Raw genomic sequence first — 13,088 nt, 5'->3', positions numbered from 1 at the left:
TTGCAAGCAAGATGAAGTCATTCCAGCAACAGCCACCTGAGTGGAAATAATGCTGCTCAATCAAACCTATTGTTTAAACACCAGTGACTGTAAGCGTGACAGTATCAGTTTGATATCGAATTGGGAGTTCCACCCAGTGGTAGTATTTGAAAACCCTCTATTTAGTGACATCAAAGTAATATTATCCACATCTACATCTACATTTATACTCTGCAAGCCACCCAACGGTGTGTGGCGGAGGGCACTTTACGTGTCACTGTCATTACCTCCCTTTCCCGTTCCAGTCGCGACTGCCGGAAAGCCTCCGAGCGCGTTCGAACCTCCCTCATTTTACATTCGTGATCTCCTCGGGAGGTATAAGTAGGGGGAAGCAATACATTCGATACCTCATGCAGAAACGCACCCTCTCGAAACCTGGACAGCAAGCTACACCGCGATGCAGAGCGCCTCTCTTGCAGAGTCTGTCACTTGAGTTTGCTAAACATCTCCGTGACGCTATCACACTTACCAAATAACCGTGTGACGAAACGCGCCGCTCTTCTTTGGACCTTCTCTATCTCCTCCGTCAACCCGACCTGGTAAGGATCCCACACTGATGAGCAATACTCAAGTATAGGTCGAACGAGTGTTTTGTAAGCCACCTTCTTTGTTGATGGACTATATTTTCTAAGGACTCTCCCAATGAATCTCAACCTGGCACCCGCCTTACCAACAATTAATTTTATATGATCATTCCACTTCAAATCGTTCCGTACGCATACTCCCAGATATTTTACAGAAGTAACTGCTACCAGTGTTTGTTCCGCTATCATATAATCATACAATAAAGGATCCTTCTTTCTATGTATTTGCAATCCATTACATTTGTCTATGGTAAGGGTCAGTTGTCACTCCCTGCACCAAGTGCCTATCTGCTGCAGATCTTCCTGCATTTCGCTGCAATTTTCTAATGCTGCAACTTCTCTGTATACTACAGCGTCATCCGCGAAAAGCCGCATGGAACTTCAGACACTATCTACTAGGTCATTTATATATATTGTGAAAAGCAATGGTCCCATAACACTCCCCTGTGGCACGCCAGAGGTTACTTTAACGTCTGTAGACGTCCCTCCATTGAGAACAACATGCTGTGTTCTGTTTGCTAAAAACTCTTCAATCCAGCCATACAGCTGGTCTGATATTCCGTATGCTCTTACTTTATCAGGCGACAGTGCGGAACTGTATCGAACGCCTTCCGGAAGTCAAGGACAATGGCATCTACCTGGGAGCCTGTATCTAATATTTTCTGGGTCTCATGAACAAATAAAGCGAGTTGGGTCTCACACGATCGCTGTTTCCGGAATCCATGTTGATTCCTACAGAGTAGATTCTGGGTTTCCAGAAACGACATGACACGCGAGCAGAAAGCATGTTCTAAAATTCTACAACAGATCGATGTCAGAGATATAGGCCTATAGTTTTGACATCTGATCGACGACCCTCCTTGAAAACTGGGACTACCTGTGCTCCTTTCAAATCATTTGGAACCTTCAGTTCCTCTAGAGACTTGCGGTACACGGCTGTTAGAAGGGGGGCAAGATCTTTCGCGTACTCTCCATGGATGAATAGTGTCGACTATGTGAAGTGTCATTGCAGATTTCAGCCTTGTTTCGTGGAAACGTTCACTCGCTATCAGTGGCACTGGATGACATACAATCTCGGCATGGGACATCCCTGGAACAGTTAAGGCATTTAACAACAAACAGTGCATACAGCTACAGGAGCTGACTTTTAAGAGTTTAATGTATACCAGCTATGCAGTGCAATGTGAGCTAGAGTGTCGACTAAGGTGGCAACCATATGTCCGCTGATTCTATGACACATTCTGGCGCACTCTTCTGGAGTTAGCTCACCAAATTCTCCACCCATCAAAAGAAACCATAGCTCAACTATACGATTCATACGATGAGTGAACAGAGATGGAGATGCATGAATCAACTTTGCCAGATGTGGGTACAGAACTACGATTTTATTTAAGTTTTTGCATATACCTATCTATATATAAGTGTTTATAAATTTTACGAAAAGTTTAAGAGGTATATGTGTGTTATTTAATTCCTTATAAAATCCACCTCATCATAATATAAATGATCAATTACAAACTGACTGGACAAAACTACATCACCACAAGGGTATTGTTGTAAGCGATTGGTCCGGCAGCGATGATACTGGAAACTGATAGAAGAAGAGGAAGATGTCATTACTTCCCAATAAAACATGTACTTTAATTATTGGGCCTTCAGATTCTGGGCAGACTAATCTTGTTCTAATACTCTTAACACATCCTGAGGGAGTCTGCTTCGAGCATGTATATATATTTTCAAAAAACCTGTTTTAGCAAAAAATCAGCTGTTGTAGGAGTTTTTGCACAGTATTGAGGGAGTAACCTGCCAAAAATTCAGCGAAACCAGTGATATTCCACCACCTGAGAAAGTAAAACCAAACAGCGTATTCATATTCGATGACTTTGCAGTGGAAAACGAAGACGATGTCCAGAAATAATTGGTCACCATATGCAAGTCGATATCTTTTATTTGAGACAGAGCGTGTATACAGATCCCTCAGTTAATCCTACAGCAAGTGAGAAGGCTATGGTCGTTGTGCTACAGGAAAGATTGCCTGCCGTAAAATGTTTAAATGCGACCTATTATCAGAAACTTGTTCTGTCCTAGTATTTGTACTCCAAAATCTATCATGTGGACATCTGGCTGCCACCTTAGTTGACACTCACGCTGCATTGCAACGAAGGTATAAATTAAACTCTTGAAAGTCCAGTAGAAACCTGTACTGTGTGGATGTAGTTTCTACAGAAGAATCAAGGGATACATGAAAAGATTAGAAATAGAGAAGTAAGTGATAAATCACAACTATAAATTTCCAAAAAGACAAACAGTTTGAATGTGCTTCCAGAAAACAGCACAGATATCTAAACAAAATATGTATAATTACATAATTTTATTTATATGGTAGACTACTGATGATGCCTGTTGCGAACAAATGAACAACAAAAAAACTTAATTTGCAGAATAGGGAATTTTTCTCATCTACATGTTATTGTTACGGTTTTCAGTCCAGAGACTGGTCTGACGCAGCTCTCCATGCTACTCTATCCTGTGCAAGTCTCTTCATCTCCGAATAACTACTGCAACACACATCCTTGTGAATCTGCTTAGTGTATTCATCTCTTTGGTCTACCCTCCACGCTTCCCCCCAATACTGAACTGATGATCCCTTGATGCCCCAGAACGCGTCCTACCGACCGATACCTTCTTCTGATCAAGTTGTGGCACAAATTCCTCTTCTACCCAGTCCTTATTAGTTACGTCATCTACCCATCTAATCTTTAGCATTCTTCTGTAGTACCACATTCTTCTTATCTAAACTATTTATCTTCCATGTTTGGCTACACTCAACACAAATACTCGTACTTTCAGGAAAGACTTCCTGACACCCAAATCAAAACTCGATGTTAATAAATTTATATTTTTCAGAAACGCTTTCCTTGCCATGGACAGTCTACATTTTATATCCTCTCTATTTCAACCAACATCAGTTATTTTGCTCCCCAAATAGCAAAACTCATCTACTACTTCAAGTGTCTCATTTCCTAATCTAATTCCCTCAGCATCACCTGATTTAAGTCGACTACATTCCATTATCCTCATTTGCTGTTGTTGATGTTCATCTTATATCATCCTTTCAAGACACTGTCCATTCCACTCAGCTGTCCTTCCAGGTCCTTTGCTATCTCTGACAGAATTACAATGTAGTCGGAAAACCTCAAAGTTTTTGTTTCTTCTCCATGGGTTTTAATTCCTACTCCAAATTTTTCTTTCGTTTCCCTTACTACTTGCTCAATCTAACATCGGGGATAGGCTACAACCCTGCCCAACTCCCTTAACCACAGTTTACCTTTCGTGACCCTCAGCTCTTATAAGTGCCATTTGGTTTCTGAACAAATTGTAAGTAGTCTTTCGCTCCCTGTATTTTACCCCTACCATCTTCAGAATTTGAAAGAAAGTATTCCAGTCAACATTGTCAAAAGCTTTCTCTAAGTCTACAAATGCTAGAAGGTTTGCCTTTCCTTAACCTATCTTCTAGGATACGTCTTAGGGTCGGTACTGCCTCGCGTGTCCCTACGTTTCTACCGAATCCAAACTGATCTTCCAGAGGTCGGCTTCTACCAGTCTTTCCATTCGTCTGCAAAAAAAATACTGTTAATATTTTGCCACCGTGACTTATTAAAGTGATAGTTCGGTAATTTTCACACCTGCTAACAACTGATTTTATTTGGAACTGGAATTATTATATTATTCTTGAAGTCTGAGGGTATTTCGCCTGTCTGATATACACTCCTGGAAATGGAAAAAAGAACACATTGACACCGGTGTGTCAGACCCACCATACTTGCTCCGGACACTGCGAGAGGGCTGTACAAGCAATGATCACACGCACGGCACAGCGGACACACCAGGAACCGCGGTGTTGGCCGTCGAATGGCGCTAGCTGCGCAGCATTTGTGCACCGCCGCCGTCAGTGTCAGCCAGTTTGCCGTGGCATACGGAGCTCCATCGCAGTCTTTAACACTGGTAGCATGCCGCGACAGCGTGGACGTGAACCGTATGTGCAGTTGACGGACTTTGAGCGAGGGCGTATAGTGGGCATGCGGGAGGCCGGGTGGACGTACCGCCGAATTGCTCAATACGTGGGGCGTGAGGTCTTCACAGTACATCGATGTTGTCGCCAGTGGTCGGCGGAAGGTGTACGTGCCCGTCGTCCTGGGACCGGACCGCAGCGACGCACGGATGCACGCCAAGACCGTAGGATCCTACGCAGTGCCGTAGGGGACCGCACCGCCACTTCCCAGCAAATTAGGGACACTGTTGCTCCTGGGGTATCGGCGAGGACCATTCGCAACCGTCTCCATGAAGCTGGGCTACGGTCCCGCACACCGTTAGGCCGTCTTCCGCTCACGCCCCAACATCGTGCAGCCCGCCTCCAGTGGTGTCGCGACAGGCGTGAATGGAGGGACGAATGGAGACGTGTCGTCTTCAGCGATGAGAGTCGCTTCTGCCTTGGTGCCAATGATGGTCGTATGCGTGTTTGGCGCCGTGCAGGTGAGCGCCACAATCAGGACTGCATACGACCGAGGCACACAGGGCCAACACCCGGCATCATGGTGTGGGGAGCGATCTCCTACACTGGCCGTACACCACTGGTGATCGTCGAGGGGACACTGAATAGTGCACGGTACATCCAAACCGTCATCGAACCCATCGTTCTACCATTCCTAGACCGGCAAGGGAACTTGCTGTTCCAACAGGACAATGCACGTCCGCATGTATCCCGTGCCACCCAACGTGCTGTAGAAGGTGTAAGTCAACTACCCTGGCCAGCAAGATCTCCGGATCTGTCCCCCATTGAGCATGTTTGGGACTGGATGAAGCGTCGTCTCACGAGGTCTGCACGTCCAGCACGAACGCTGGTCCAACTGAGGCGCCAGGTGGAAATGGCATGGCAAGCCGTTCCACAGGACTACATCCAGCATCTCTACGATCGTCTCCATGGGAGAATAGCAGCCTGCATTGCTGCGAAAGGTGGATATACACTGTACTAGGCCGACATTGTGCATGCTCTGTTGCCTGTGTCTATGTGCCTGTGGTTCTGTCAGTGTGATCATGTGATGTATCTGACCCCAGGAATGTGTCAATAAAGTTTCCCCTTCCTGGGACAATGAATTCACGGTGTTCTTATTTCAATTTCCAGGAGTGTATCTTGCTCACCAGGTGGAAGAGTTTTGTCATAGATGGCTCTTTCAAGGCTATCAGTAATTCTAACGGAATGTTGTCTACTCCCGGTGTCTTAGGTCTTTCAGTGCTCTGTTAAATTCTTCAAGCAGTATCGTATCTTCCATTTCATCTTCATCTACGTCCTCTTCCATTTTCATGATATTGCACAGCATCGCTGATGCTGTGGTATATCGAGACGTTGTAACAATGGAAAATTGTACTGAAATGCAGGAGGGTCTACAGCGAATTGACGCGTGGTGCAGGGAATGGCAGTGTAGACAAGTGTAATGTGCTGCGAAACATAGAAAGAAAGATCCCTTATCATTTAGGAACAATATAGCAGGTCAGCAACTGGAAGCAGTTAATTCCATAAATTATCTGGGAGTACGCGTCAGGAGTGATTTAAAATGGAATGATCATATAAAGTTGATCGTCGGTAAAGCAGATGCCAGACTGAGATTCATTGGAAGAATCCTAAGGAAATGCAATCCGAAAACAAAGGAAGTAGGTTACAGTACACTTGTTCGCCCACTGCTTGAATACTGCTCAGCAGTGTGGGATCCGTACCAGATAGGGTTGATAGAAGAGATAGAGAAGATCCAACGGATAGGAGCGCGCTTCGTTACAGGATCATTTAGTAACCGCGAAAGCTTTACAGAGATGATAGATAAACTCCAGTGGAAGACTCTGCAGGAAAGACGCTCAGTAGCTCGGTACGGCCTTTTGTTGAAGTTTCGAGAACATACCTTCACCAAGGAGTCAAGCAGTATATTGCTCCCTCCTACGTATATCTCAGAAAGAGACTATGAGGATATAATCAGAGAGATTAGAGCCCACACAGAGGCATACCGACAGTCCTTCTTTTCACGAACAATAAGAGACTGGAATAGAAGGGAGAACCGATAGAGGTACTCAAGGTACCCTCCGCTTGCGGAGTATGGATGTAGATGTAGATCGCCCTTGTATCGATCCCCTATATACTCCTTCCAACCTTCTGCTTTCCCTTCTTTGTTTTGGACCGGTTTCCCATCTGAGCTCTTGATATTCATACAGTGGTTCTCTTTTCATCCAAAGATCTCTTTAATTTTCCTATAGGCAGTATGTATCTTGCCCCTAGTGATATATGCTTCTACATCCTTATCTGCATAATAAACGTAATTACTCTAAAATGAATTTTTAATTCTGCAAGAGAGTGTGAGCTTGTACAAAACTTGCTGGCAGATTAATACCGTGTGCCGGACTGAAATTCGTAACTGCACTCAGGTTCGAGACTAGGTTCACCACACAGTTGCAAGCTGCCAGGAATTTTAGTAACATAATTATTTTACCTCCGCTAGATTTGCTCCTACTATAGTGTCAGGCTGCGTGTTGCAGGGCACACGGCGCTACTTCCTGGACTGCTCGCTGGCGCAGGCGGCGGCCGCGCTTCTGGTAGGCGCGCGTGGCTGCTGCTGGCACGGGCTCGCCTCGGCGCACCGCACCTTCGTCACAGGTACGCCACCATTCTGTTACCTGCACCGTCTGAACGAGGCGTTCTAAACACTGCCCCGTGCACTGCGTTGATGGCGTTCGTAGTTCCGTGAGACGTGAATGTGACTTACGAAGTCGGGATGAGGTGTACACTTACAAGGGAACCTCCCCATCGCACCACCCTCAGATTTAGTTATAAGTCGGCACAGTGGATAGGCCTTGAAAAACTGAACACAGATCAATCGAGAAAACAGGAAGAAGTTGTGTGGAACTATAAAAAAATAAGCAAAATATAGAAACTGAGTAGTCCACGCGAAGATGTGCAACATCAAGAAGTATATGAGATCAGGAGCGCCGTGGTCCCGCGGTTAGCGTCAGCAGCTGAGGAACGAGAGGTCCTTGGTTCAAATCTCCCTCGAGCGAAAAATTTTTCTTTATTTTCGCAAAGTTATGATCTGTCCATTCGTTCATTGACGTCTCTGTTCACTGTAATAAGTTTAGTGTCTGTGTTTTGCGACCGCACCGCAAAACCGTGCGATTAGTAGACGAAAGGACGTGCCTCTCCAATGGGAACCGAAAACATTTGACAGCAAGGTCATAGGTCAACCGATTCCTCCACAGGAAAACGCGTCTGATATATCCTATACCACACTGGTGACGGCATGTGCGTCACATGACAGGAATATGTTGTCGACCCACCTAACTTGTACACTTGGCGAATGGGTAAAAAGATTCTTCTACGTTGCCCGATTTAGGTTTTCTTGTGGATGTGATAATTACTCCCAAAAAAGTGATGAAAACATAAGAGTCTGTCACATAAACTGCAACACATGAATCCAAAAGTCTCACAGTCGCACACTTTTCCCTGTGCTCTGTCAAACATATGTATTTAACGTTTTCAAATTTTTCCGTGTGTAGACCGTCAAATCCTGCATATGTCCAAGCAAATCTGAACATGTCCTGGAATTTTGGAGAGCGAAGTTGATTATGTGTGAGTGCCTGAACTTTGATAATTGTCTCAAAATAAAAAATTAAACTTTTTGCTCGAAGGAAGACTTGAACCAAGGTCCTCCCGCCCCGTAGCTGCTCACGCTAACCACGGGACCACGGCGCTCCTGATTTCTGGCTATCCTTGAAGTTGCTTATCTTGCACATGGACTACTCAGTTTGTACATTTTGCTTGTTTTTTTTAATAGTTCCACACAACTTCTTCCTGTTTTCTCGATTGATCTGTGTTCAGTTTTTCAAGGTCTATCCACTGTGGCAACTTATAACTAAATCTGAGGGGGGTGCGATGGGGAGGTTCTCTTGTTAGCATGGAAGGACAAGGCCCCCACTACGTCACTAACACAACGACTAGCAAATCAGTTATTAACAATTTATAGCACAGATTAGAGGCAATCAACACGTGGCCCTTCTTAAGACAATATCAAAACACACAGTTACAACAACTTACTTAAAAGATGAGCCACGGAGATTTCAAGACTTAAGAGACAAATTATAATCTGAAGGTGATTTTAAAGATTGCACAAGTAATTTCCCCTTTTTTTAAAGGCAATAATCTACAATATGGAAGTGATTTACAACACACACTAGTTCGTTGCGAACCCAAATAACACAAGAAGCACAACGAGTAAATTAATAAAATTGATTCTTGGAACCGCACGACCGCTACGGCCGCAGGTTCGAATCCTGCCTCGGGCATGGATGTGTGTGATGTCCTTAGGTTAGTTAGGTTTACGTAGTTCTCAGTTCTAGGGGACTGATGACCTTACAAGGGAATCTCCCCATCGCGCCCCCGTCAGATTTAGTTATAAGTTGGCACAGTGGATGGGCCTTGAAAAACTGAACACAGATCAATCGAGAAAACAGGAACTATGGAAAAAATAAGCAAAATATAAAAACTGAGTAATCCATGCGAAGATAGACAACATTAAGGAGACTATCAGCGCAGGAGCGCCGTGGTCCCGTGGTTAGCGTGAGCACCTGCGGAACGAGAGGTCCTTGGTTCAAGTCTTCCCTCCAGTGAAAAGCTTAAATTTTTATTTTCAGACAATTATTATCTGTCCGTCCTTCCGTCCGATGCGAGGTAACTGCGCCATAGTATGGGCACGCTACACCTAAACAAACATCGAAACAAAACGTATGTCTTGACAGAGCACAGGAAAAACTTTGCGACTGTGAAACTGTTGCATTCATTTGTTGCTGTTTATGTGACAAACTCTTGTGTTGTCATCACTTTTTTGGGAGTCATTATCACATCCACAAGAAAACCTAAATCGGGCAACGTAGAAGAATCTTTTTACCCATTCGCCAAGTGTACAGGTTAGGTGGGTCGACAACATATTCCTGTCATGTGACGCACATGTTGTCACCAGTGTCGTATAGAATATATTAGACGTGTTTTCTTGTGGAAGAATCGGTTGACCTATGACCTTGCGATCAAATGTTTTCGGTTCCCATTTTAGAGGGGCACGTCCTTTCGTCTACTAATCGCACGGTTTTGGGGTGCGGTCGCAAAACACAGACACTAAACTTATTACAGTGAGCAGAGATGTCAATGAACGAACAGGCAGATCATAACTTTGCGAAAATAAATAAAGTAATCTTCTCACTCGAGGGAGACTTGAACCAAGGACCTCTCGTTCCACAGCTGCTCACGCTAACCACGGGACCACGGCGCTCCTGCACTTATAGTCTCCTTAATGTTGCTTATCTTCCCATGGATTACTCAGTTTGTATATTTTGCTTATTTTTTTATAGTTCCACACAACTTCTCCCTGTTTTCTCGATTGATCTGTATTCAGTTTTCAAGACCTATCCACTGTGCCAACGTATAACTAAATCTGAGGGGGGTATGATGGGCAGGTTCCCTTGTTAGAAGTTAAGTCCCATAGTGCTCATAGCCATTTGAACCAATACAATTGATTCCCAAGCAAATTAAAAACTCCCTTTTTTTCTACACATACATAACATAGGTTCAACTACTAAACGGACAGTGACGCCAGGCTGCCATGAGCAAAAGGTGACTTAACTTAAAATGCCGGAAGCAGCAGACCAGCCGTCCAAAACATCACCTAAACGCCGGGGCCCAACCGGGAGTCACTTCCCATTAGACAACACGTCACAGCCTCTGTGCACCGAAGCAGAACGTGGCGCCGCTCCCACACACCCCAACTCGCAGAAAACTGGAACACAAGCAGACCGCAGAAAACACAGCAAACACCAAGCAAACATCAATTAATATAAGTTAAGAGATCAATAAACAACATAAATGAAGAACCCATAAATGCTTTCAATAAAAGTGAGTGAAATTTTTCAGCAATATCAATGCTATAAAACAATTAATCCAAGAACTGTACACAATTCCAGTGCTGAAAATATAGTATCAGACCTTTACACTCTCATAGTTTGTGAAACAAAATTTTCCAGCCCCAACCCTCCGACCTCCAAAACAGCCACCAAATCACAATAGGGGCAACGATCGTATTGCAGCCGGGTAATCGATAGTCACGTGCCAAATAGCTTGTGTGCCAGAAAAGACGCACCAGGGCTCAGTAAAGAAACCAAGACTGCCGTATTGTGGAACTGACATATGATGAGACCGTCACGAAACGCAGCGTTGCCCAGTTGTTAGAATTTTCACGAGACTGTGAGGCTCTATATGGCTCGAAGATTAACCAGTGGATTGCCGAACTTAACTAGTGAACTAGGAATTGTCAGCGGTGCCGCAAGAAACTCTGATAGGATTGCTCTTGTTCTCGACACACAGGGTGTCTATTATTAGACTACCAGTTTCAAAGTGCTATACTAAGAGAACCACTGCTGAGAATAATGTCAGATTTCAATAGCATCTTACTGGTGCAAGGGGAAACGTCACGGAGCAAAAAATAATTTAACGAGAATTGTACCAGTAGATGGCGCTGTAGGCGTCTTAACGTAAATGGGGTCGGCTAGAAATGACAGTTGAATCGCACTACGTTGGCTGTGGTTTGAGCGGCACATTACACTATCTGTACTGTTCAGTGTGCATGATTGCACAAGTTGGCAGTCAACAGTTGTGGCACAGTTACACTACTGGGCATTAAAATTTCTACACCAAGAAGAAATGCAGATGATAAACGGGTATTCATTGGACAAATATATTATACTAGAACTGTCATGTGATTACATTTTCACGCAATTTGGGTGCATAGATCCTGAGAAACCAGTACCCAGAACAACCACCTCTGGCCGTAAAAACGGCCTTGATACGCCTGCGCATTGAGTCAAATAGAGCTTTGGATGGCGTGTACAGGTACAGCTGCCCATGCAGCTTCAACACGATACCACAGTTCATCAAGAGTAGTGACTGGCGTATTGTGACGAGCCAGTTGCTCGGCCACCATTGACCAGACGTTTTCAATTGGTTAGAGATCTGAAGAAGGTGCTAGCCAGGGCAGCAGTCGAACATTTACTGTGTCCAGAAAGGCCTGGACAGGATCTGCAACATGCGGTCGTGCATTATCCTGCTGAAATGTAGAGTTTCGCAGGGATCGAATGAAGGGTAGAACCACGGGTCGTAACACATCTGAAATGTAACGTCCACTGTTCAAAGTGCCGTCAGTGCGAACAAGAGGTGACCGGAACGTGTAACCAATGACACCCCATACAACCACGCCTGGTGATACGCCAGTATGACGATGACGAATACACGCTTCCAATGTGCGTTCACCGCGATGTCGCCAAACACGGATGCAACCATCATGATGCTGTAAACAGAATCTGGATTCATCCGAAAAAATGACGTTTCGCCATTCGTGCATCCAGGTCGTTGAGTACACCATAGCAGGCGCTTCTGTCTGTGATGCAACGTCAAGGGTAACCGCAGCTATGGTCTCGGAGGTGATAGTCCATGCTGCTGCAAACGTCGTCGAACTGTTCGTGCAGATGGTTGTTGTCTTGCAAACGCCCCCCCACTGTTGACTCAGGGATCGAGACGTGGCTGCACGATCCGGTACAGCCGTGCAGATAAAACGCCGGTCATCTCGACTGCTAGTGATACGAGACCGTTGGGATCCAGCTCGGCGTTCCGTATTACCCTCCTGAACCCACCGATTCCATATTCTGCTAACAGTCATTGGATCTCGACCAACGCGAGCAGCAATGTCGCGATACTATAAACCGCAATCGCGATAAGCTACAATCCGACCTTTATCAAAGTCGGAAACGTGATGGTACGCATTTCTCCTCCTTACACGATGCATCACAAGAACGTTTCACCAGGCCACGCCGGTCAACTGCTGTTTGTGTATGAGAAATCGGTTGGAAACTTTCGTCATGTCAGCACGTTGTAGGTGTCGCCGCCGGCACCAACCTTGGGTGAATCATCTGAAAAGCTAATCATTTGCATATCACAGCATCTTCTCTCTGTCGGTTAAATTTCACGTCTGTAGCACGTCATCTTCGTTGTGTAGCAATTTTAATGGCCAGTAGTGTATTATTAAGCTACCAGTTTCAACGTGCTATACTAAGAGAACCACTGCTGAGAATAACGTCAAATTTGAATAGCATCATACTGGTGCAAGAGGAAACGTCTTGGAACAAAAAATAATTTAACGAGAATTGTACCAATAGATGGCGCTGTAAGCGCCTTGACGTAAATGGGCTCGGCTACAAACGACAGTTGAATAGCACTACGACGGCTGTGGTTTGAGCTGCACATTACACAATCTGTACTGTTCAATGTGCATGACAGCACAAGTTGTCAGTCAAGAGTTATGGCACAGTTAGTTAGGTTAGCCCGTCCAC

The 13,088-nt window shown here is 44.9% G+C and overlaps 1 protein-coding gene across 1 annotated transcript in view; it reads left to right on the top strand.

Annotated features, from left to right (window-relative positions):
* The window catches only part of LOC126184389 (uncharacterized), a 149,382-nt gene that overhangs the window by 124,607 nt on the left and 11,687 nt on the right, over nucleotides 1-13,088 (top strand). Inside the window, exon 2 of the mRNA XM_049926772.1 lies at nucleotides 7,203-7,320. Coding sequence (XP_049782729.1) covers nucleotides 7,203-7,320 — 118 coding nt within the window. The remainder of the gene's footprint in view (nucleotides 1-7,202; nucleotides 7,321-13,088) is intronic.

Source organism: Schistocerca cancellata, chromosome 4, assembly GCF_023864275.1.
Source record: "Schistocerca cancellata isolate TAMUIC-IGC-003103 chromosome 4, iqSchCanc2.1, whole genome shotgun sequence".
Lineage (NCBI taxonomy): Eukaryota > Metazoa > Arthropoda > Insecta > Orthoptera > Acrididae > Schistocerca > Schistocerca cancellata.
The sequence above is the reverse complement of the archived record's forward strand: the minus strand, read 5'-3'. Positions and strand labels throughout refer to the sequence as shown.